Source organism: Malania oleifera, chromosome 7, assembly GCF_029873635.1.
Source record: "Malania oleifera isolate guangnan ecotype guangnan chromosome 7, ASM2987363v1, whole genome shotgun sequence".
Classification (NCBI taxonomy): domain Eukaryota; kingdom Viridiplantae; phylum Streptophyta; class Magnoliopsida; order Santalales; family Ximeniaceae; genus Malania; species Malania oleifera.
This window is the reverse complement of record NC_080423.1, coordinates 62,987,176-62,995,686: the sequence shown is the minus strand read 5'-3', so window position 1 is coordinate 62,995,686 and position 8,511 is coordinate 62,987,176. Positions and strand designations below refer to the sequence as shown.

Genomic DNA, 8,511 nt, shown 5'->3' with positions numbered 1-8,511 from the left:
GAGTCGAGTTCAAGTATTTTGTTATGTTAACTCGACTCGACTCGAATACACTCCCTTACATAATCTCAATACCATCAAGTATATTAGTAATTGAAAAGGTAGGAAAAGACATTACCTCAAAATTATCATTAAGGTCAGCCACTAAGCACATATTACTAATTCCTTGTTCATTTACTTCTATCTTCTTTTAAGGATTCTAAGTTACTTCATGTTCTAGCCTTTTTTCTCTTTCTTTTTTTTTTTATAGTGGAAAATCAGTTCACCAATGTCCATGTTTTTTGCATTCAAAGCAGGTTATTTTCTAATTTCATTTTTGAAATAATCTTTCTTTGGAAAATTTCTAAAATATATTCCTTTCGTAAAACCCTTTTTCTTTTTCTTTTCTTTTTTTAAAAAAAAAACTTATGATTCATCATCATCTTCATATTATAAACTCTCCTTGTGGTTACTTTCTTCAGCTTTAAGAGATTGAAAAGTAGTATTGATAGTCATCTCATGAGTGATAAAAGATCCTATTAACTCCTCCATTGATGATATTTAGATTTTTAGCCTTGATAATGGCAACAATCTTAGCTGTCCCATTTCTTAGATAATGATCTTAATATTTTCTTCACCAAATCACTATTACAAAAGCTTTGTCCTTTCATTGGAGTGATAATATTTATAAAATGAGAATACGTGTTACTAAAAAACCCATCTTTCATTTGAAACATTTCAAATTCAGTTATCAACAACTTTATCTACAATTCTTTAACTTGATTTGTTCCTTCATATATTCATTCTAGTCTATTTCAAATTCCCTGAATAAACTTACAACTAGATATTGTATTGAATTTATTCGCATCTAAATACAATAGAATGCATTTATAGCGTTAGCAATTTTGCTAAACATGTTTATCATCACTTTGGGGTCATTCATTCTCAAATTTAGGAATAGGCCTACCGTTAACAATATTACAAGGAATAAATGGTCCATTTAGAATGTTTCTCCAAACATTAAATATAAATTTTTCATGTGAGCCTTCCAATATATTTGACAACAAAGGAGGTTCCATTACTTGACTGTCCTCTAGCATGGTTAGGATTGCCATTGTACTCTACTCTAATACCAATTGTTTGTCCAAATGAAATTAATTCCTTAAAATTATTAGAACCCCCTTTTTAATAATCACACAATCAAAGAACAAAAATGTGACGGAGTTAAATATAGAATGTAAACAAACAATTTGTTGAAGATTTTTCACTAAAATCAAGACGATTTGCCCCTGTTTGGCTTACCTACCCTTTCAGTATATATATATATATATATAATTAAAAAAAATATATTTTCAAATTCCTTTTAATAAGAAATTGGCGATACTAAAGAGACTATTGTAGTCTCAACTTATTGAGGAATTAGATATTAAAATGAGCGCAGTATCATAAATACAAGTACCAAAAGCATTTACATTAACAAAATCTTCAAGATTAGTTAGCTTAGAAATCTTTTTAGCCCTACAAGCACCAAAAATTTTTACATGAAAAAATCTTCAAGATTAGTTAGCTCAGAATTCTTTTTAGCTCGTGTAAATATTCTTTGATATTCATCCATGCAAAACGAGCCCATTTTATATAAAATGGAAGCTGCACTCGTTTGAGGAGTTTCCTAAAACAATAAATGCTTGATGGACAAGAATTCAAAGAAACAGTCAAAATAGGAACCACTGAAGCTTGGTTTTTGGTTTTTAAGGAAATTTGTTTCCAAGATGAAATTCATCACTAATAAGTCAAAAAAGTTCAATGAATAGTTGTAAACACATACTCAACATCATATAAAAACTGCAATATATATTGGATAAGATAATATGGTGACCAGTTTTACTTAATCCAATAATCATTTGTCAATCATCTATGATATTCTCTTGAAGAACAATGAGAATATGTCTATTCAACTCGAATGATATTAACAAGTCATAAATAAAACACGTCTAATAATGTTTCTCGTAGGAGCATCTTGTAGAGCTTCTTCCAGTTCCAGACGCGTCTTATGATAATTCCTATGAACGTGCATTATGGTACTTCTTATAGATGCATCTTATCACTTCATATGTGTGCATCTCATGATGCTTCTTACAAATGCTTCTTATGACACTTCTCATGGTGTTTTTGGTTGATGCCTTTTATGGCAATTCTCATGCATGCATTTTGAAGTGCTTATGAGTGCATCTTACGTTTTTTTTCATAATCCTTGTTGGGAATGCACCTCAAGATTTTATTTATTTAAATTTTTCGTAAATGACGATTGATAACGCACTTCTTGATTGTCACTAGTTTCATCACGCATCAAAATTAATTTCAAACGAGCGTCAAAAAATAGGAGAAAAAATTGAAAACATATTTAAAGGCCTGTAGTTGCCTCCAAATAAACCTTCATAAAGTAAAAAGTTATTGTAGCTTGTAGCGGTAGAGAGACAAAAATTGCTCGTCTCCCTCCACCCTCCACGATCCTTGGAAGCTTATAGAGGAGTATTTGGGTTGTATCATTCGGGTGCTCATTAGGGTGTTTATCTGCTGCAGCTATAGGCTTCAAGCAAAATATAGTCCCGTTGGATTACATGAAACTAGAAGGCCCAGGGCTTCCACCCTTGGGGTTAAGCTAGGCTCCATCTCCTTCACATTTTCAGAGTTTGAGCACCAATAAACAGGACTCGCCACTTAAAATCATGCACTTGCAGCAGTACTATATCAACATAAGCAGTTGCTAGCTATTCCAAACACTATTACCCACCAAGTCCATGCTCAGTACAAAACTTTGTGAATGTGCAGCTAAAATTTTTTGGCTATATATCTTTGTGCCCGCATGTGTACGGAGCAATCATTCATTTTTTCATACTGTGTTTGTTCTAATAGCTTTGCAATCAGTTCGCAAGATCATATGCTAACAATGGCAGAAAAATAGTATGGTTGAAGCAAAATATAAAAGCTTGAGAATGGGGCACCTGCAGCATTTTGGCGGGGCGGGGGGGTGCTATATATACAAGATAAAACAATCAATAACTTTAGAAATCACTGTTTCAAATAATATTATCATTGAATTAATAATATACATAACCAACAACAATAAACACATTAATATTATAATGAAATATGGAAAAAGACATGGGAAAGATCATGTATGTATATAATTTGCTATAGACTTGCTTTACATTCCTTCAATAGAAGCTATGCCTCACTTTTTAGGAGGGAATTGAGCGAAGTGCTATTGAATCGCTGAGCAAGGCCTCTTATCACAAGAACGATGACATCTCGAAGGTGCCGTGTCTGCACCATCAAATCTACTTCATTCTCACTGTCTACTACAATCCTTAATCGATGTTGGTCATTTCGAAATAGCTCCACCTGCACAATTGTTTGATGGAGACATTCGAACTATGAAATGCCATCACATAACAAATCTCATACAACGAATGCTTTACAACTATATATTCTCCCAAACACCAATACCAAGTCTCAAACACGTCATAAATTGCAGTGTTTTGACAATGCTCATGTAGGGTGTCTTGCATTGTGTATAGTAGTCCTACCGCCCTTACAGGGGTGCCCACATTCAAGACTAGGGTGTGACAAGTTGATTCAACAAGAATAGTAACACAAACAAATGCAGAATGCCCTGGCTTTACTAGAGCAAGCATAGAATTTATGGCCTTTTGTCATTTCCCACATAAGTTAATGCTCCACTAGTCATTACAACTGAATACCTGTAATCATGCTTGATGTAAATGAACTAGTTTCAATGTAAATAATGAAATTTTAAAGATTTTTTCAGAAAATGCAAAACAAAAAATAGAATCTTTGAGAATAAAGGGGAAAAAAAAATAACTGATAGCATTAGTTTATTGCTCTGAGTTCCTTGAGAGATCAGATTCACGCAATATACCCTACATAGCATTAGTTTATTGCTCTAATGCACCATAAAATCCTTAAAGATTGCAAATACCGAAGGACATCAATAGACACACTTTCATTAATGGTATCAGAACAATCTGTGAATTCAGAATCTCAATCCCTTCCTACCCCACATGAGCTTGTGTTAGAACTTCTCACATGCACTATGGATTTCAGCAAGACAAAATGTACCCATTTTATAATTCTTCAGAAAAAAATGAGGCTAACCCAGCATACTAGCCAATTAGATCCCTTCTTCTTTTGATAAAACACGGTATTGAATTCAGAACGAAAAATTAATCAATCATTCAAGCAGTTCAATTAAGTTAACTATGAGAAACAACCAGCATAATACAAATTAAAGCAAACAAGCAGAAAATGCAACCATATGTTTAGACCTCCAATGTTTAAAGTATATGACCTTCCTACCAATCATTGATGGCATATGACTAGTAAATGTTTGTTGTTGTTGTTGTTGTTGTTCTTCTTCTTCTTCTTCTTCTTATTATTATTATTATTATTATTATTATTATTATTATTATTATTATTTTGGTTTCAGATTTCCTCAATTCTCTATAGAGCGACAAAGAAAATTAGGGATTGTACAAACCCAAATGAAGCAAAACAATGCAAATCAACCCTCCATAATCCTTCTCAAAAAGAAATCAAAGATAAATTCGCAAAATAAACTAAAACTGGGGATTTTCTCAAATGATTATACTACTGACAAAAAATTGTATACATCACATGAAACATGAATAGCTTTCATCATTAATTATAAAATCAACCAAAGAGAAGGAATGAAAACAGGGAACGCTTAGGAGATCAAAAAGCAGCTTACATGAAATGGAGGAGCATAACTTCCGCGAATTTCAGTAGTAGGAAAAGATGTCTTAGAACCTGGTTTCACAACCTTGATTCTTTTTCTATTCACTTCTAGAATTCTTCTTTCAAGACCTCCCAATCCAGGCAACTGTAATATTAGTAATGCTGAAATAATTAAAAGGCATTCTTTGCCAGTCTTTGTACGATTAAAAAACAATTAAAAAACCACTTTCAGCAATTTTTCATAGGTCCAAGTATAAAATTCGAAATTCTAGAGAGAACATGGAAAAGAATAGAACTACCTTTTTCGGAGATCGGTCCTTGTCACATAAAGCCTGCTCCAAAAACAGAAGGGGTGAATTCATATTAGATGAACACATTCAACCTATATAGATTCAATCTAGCCAAGGTGCCAATCTCTTTTCTGTAAATGTCAAAAAACCAGACAAGTTTCGTGCCACAGAAGCATAAATTAATTTATACCTCAAAATTTTAATTTTTTAGAATTTAAAGTTATGAACCTCAAACCTACAACAAAAGGATGGTCTTCAACATACGATTCTAACTAAGGGAATTATTTATAAGAAATGAATGGGTTGAAATTTAGGACAGTGTCACAGCATGAACTAATGTGCACCTGGTCTTGTGCTCAAAGTGATGAGAAATAAATGGTTAAGGATGAACTAAAGGACCATTATGAGAACCTTTCATTATAAATTTGAGAAATAACAGAACACGATTTTTTCTTCAAAATCCCCCTTCAACATTTGTTTTTCATAATACACAACACAATTGCTTATAGCCTGTCGACTATGAGAATTATAAGTACATATACTCAAATACAAAATTAATACATTTTGTTTTTATATATAGTTGTACCAACACGTGCATGCCAATGCATCCAGAATTAATGACTCATTTAATAGTTTTTTCTCACAACGCTCTTTCTAGGTCTCCCTCAACCATAAACAAAGGGATGAATAAAGCATAACTGGCATGCAAAAGTCAAGATGGTCGAGGTGTAAGGGACAAAAACAATGACGCATTTATGCAAAACTTTGGCAGAAGAGCAAATACTAGTAATGAAATGGCTAAGCTATTTAGTATTAACAGTAGTGCCAGATACCAACTATAAAGCATGATTTTCCTCAGAATGAAGCAGTAGTTACAAGGAGAAGAATAGAAGAACAAAATACGGTGATAGAGGCACAATAGCAATGATGTAACCAAATATACGTAATGCCAAAGGGGTAAGTATATTGTAAATAAAATGGCAGCCTTCTAAAACATGAGCAATCAAATTTAAACATCTGAATCTAAAGCTGTTAGGACATAAGGACCTTTGGTACAAGTATATTCTAAATAAAATGGCAGCCTTCTAAAACATAAGCAATCAAATTAGAACAACTGAAAATTCTCTTGTTAGGAAAATTTTTACAAAACCATGCATATAAACATACATTTTGGTCGTGGACAGGCTGTTCTGGTGGGAAAAACTGTTTGCAGTGTTTGTTAGCTGCTCATTGTAATCTAAAAACTTCTGAACGTGTTTGATTAAGTTATCAAAAGTTTATGATGAGAAGGCCATTGCACTCTATTTATCGTGTGGAAATTTTGTGAAACAAGTTCTGCAGCCTGAGTTGGTGGCTGCAGCCTGTGCTGTGTAAACAATGTGGTAGTTTGTTGCAACTGTCTGAGCAGCAAACATTACTCTTTAGAGTTGGATTTTGGTTTCTGTGATGTGTCATGTACTTGGTTCACTTTGTGTGGTGATGGATGATAATAAGTTCATCGAGTGAATCCAGTGACTAGGACTAAACCTGTTCTGTCAGTTATGCCCCTCCTCCCTAGTCAATTTCATCCAATTTCCATTAATTTTAAAGTTCAAAATGAGAAGACCATTGTGCTGAATCTATTGAAGTTTCTTTTATGATGTGGGTGATTATCCACCAAACATGAAATCGAAATGAGATATCGAACAGCAACAACAGAAAGCTCAACTTGATAGGGGGATACAAAATAGTTGCTGTGCGATGTTGATGAGGTCTGCCACACTTGTTTATGTCTATATTTTTTCCATGGAAATTATATTTGGGCACAAATAATATCATTCAAATTCATCAAGCATCACAATCCTATTTCACAGTGTGGTGAGATGACAAAAGTTTAGAAGAATACTACTCAAGTGCGTGCCATATTTCTGGAGAAGTGGAAGATGTTTTAACCTATTTCTTCTGTAGTGCAACACAACCAAATGAAAAACTAATGATTTTGATGTAGTTTGATGCTGACAAGGTCCACAATTTGAGTTTTATACTTCCTCTGCTATTCAGGACCCCAAGTTGAAGAAGCTAATTGGCAAAGGCATGAATCTAGGGCTTTGTATTACTTAGTTATTTTGGAGGTACAGCTAGCTATACATCTTTCTAGCAGCATTGGCTCAATCATCCATCTTCGGAAAAAATTGAAGTTGTAAGCCATCTAAACTACATAAACATTGTATAGTGTCTTATGCCACCACGGTCTTTTTCTCTTTTAATTCCCCCCCCCCCTCCTCCCCCACCAAAAATAAATAAATAAAATAACAACAAATGTGGACACAGAAAACAAAGCTCTCCATTTTAATCAACCTCTTTTAGCACCACGCATAACATCATCAATTTCCCCAAACTCATTCATAGCCCAGCATGTGCAGCCTGATTGCATGTTGAGACAAACAAATGATAAATAAAACCCACACAGTGAATGGGATAAATTTTAACCACACAAACAATAGGACTAGAACCTAGTACTTCCTGGCAACCATAGTTCTAATACTGTGTTAGATTACCACTTTAACTAAAACATTAACCTGTTAGGTTGTCGGCCAACAATATATATCAAGCTTTAACCAAAGATATAGAAAAACAGAAAAAATATTGGACCCAAAAATATTTGAATGGCAGCTAAAATCATTCAAAAAATTTTATTTAATTGAACACAATTCAAAAATGGAAGTTGATATTATCATACCTCAAATTTCACAGATCCAATGTCAAGCTTCTGCTTCACTTCTTTCAGAACATCTGGCTCTGCACAAGCCAACATGCCAAAAATAAATAAAAGAAACACATTATAAATTTGCATAGGAACTTCTAAAATTTATAAATTTTCATAACTTCCAGCAACAATTTCCATAGATCAAGTGTAGAAGCCAATAAAGAAATGGAGGAAATACCAAACGTCATACTTGTATTATGACCAGTTTCTGCAACAAACTAAACAGATTCTAATGTTGTCAGAGATACAAATTTTATCAGAGATCGGTCTTACCTTTTACTCCAGTAATAGCAACAGAAGAGCAGGACTGGTTTTGCAGCACTGCAGCCCTCCCCTCGACGAGAAAAAAAACAATCTCCCCCCACCCCATTTTCTAGAAAGGAATGAACATTCACACTGTTCTCATCCCATTAGGACAGCGAAGTACCCATGGGCCACACTCCCATGAACTTAAATTTATATACTTAAAATTTCTTCAGTGTTTGGGCTGGAGGGAGCTTCTCTTGTAAAATAAGATATGGGAAGGTGGATTATTCGATGGTGATTAGGTTGACAAGTGGAAAATTCTTGGAATTAAGGTTGGGATGGAATTGAAAAAAACTCTCCATTTTCTTCCCAGGTGGTGCCATGATGAAAGTTGGTCGAGTTTTGCAAGAGACCTCAACCCATTAGTGAATTCAGGTGATGAAGATGGTTGTACAGCGAAAGAACTTCTGGTGCAGG

At 33.9% G+C, this 8,511-nt stretch overlaps 1 protein-coding gene across 3 annotated transcripts in view; it reads right to left on the bottom strand.

Moving 5' to 3' along the window:
* Nucleotides 1-3,037: 3,037 nt before the first annotated feature.
* LOC131160052 (187-kDa microtubule-associated protein AIR9) overlaps nucleotides 3,038-8,511 on the bottom strand; it is a 135,197-nt gene continuing 129,723 nt past the window's right edge. For all 3 annotated transcript variants that reach the window (XM_058115356.1, XM_058115359.1, XM_058115360.1), the window contains exons 35-38: nucleotides 7,762-7,820; nucleotides 5,052-5,084; nucleotides 4,766-4,897; nucleotides 3,038-3,378 (exon numbers count right to left, since the gene is read on the bottom strand). In XM_058115356.1, the coding sequence (XP_057971339.1) occupies nucleotides 3,202-3,378; nucleotides 4,766-4,897; nucleotides 5,052-5,084; nucleotides 7,762-7,820 (401 nt within the window). In that variant the 3' untranslated portion in view covers nucleotides 3,038-3,201. The remainder of the gene's footprint in view (nucleotides 3,379-4,765; nucleotides 4,898-5,051; nucleotides 5,085-7,761; nucleotides 7,821-8,511) is intronic.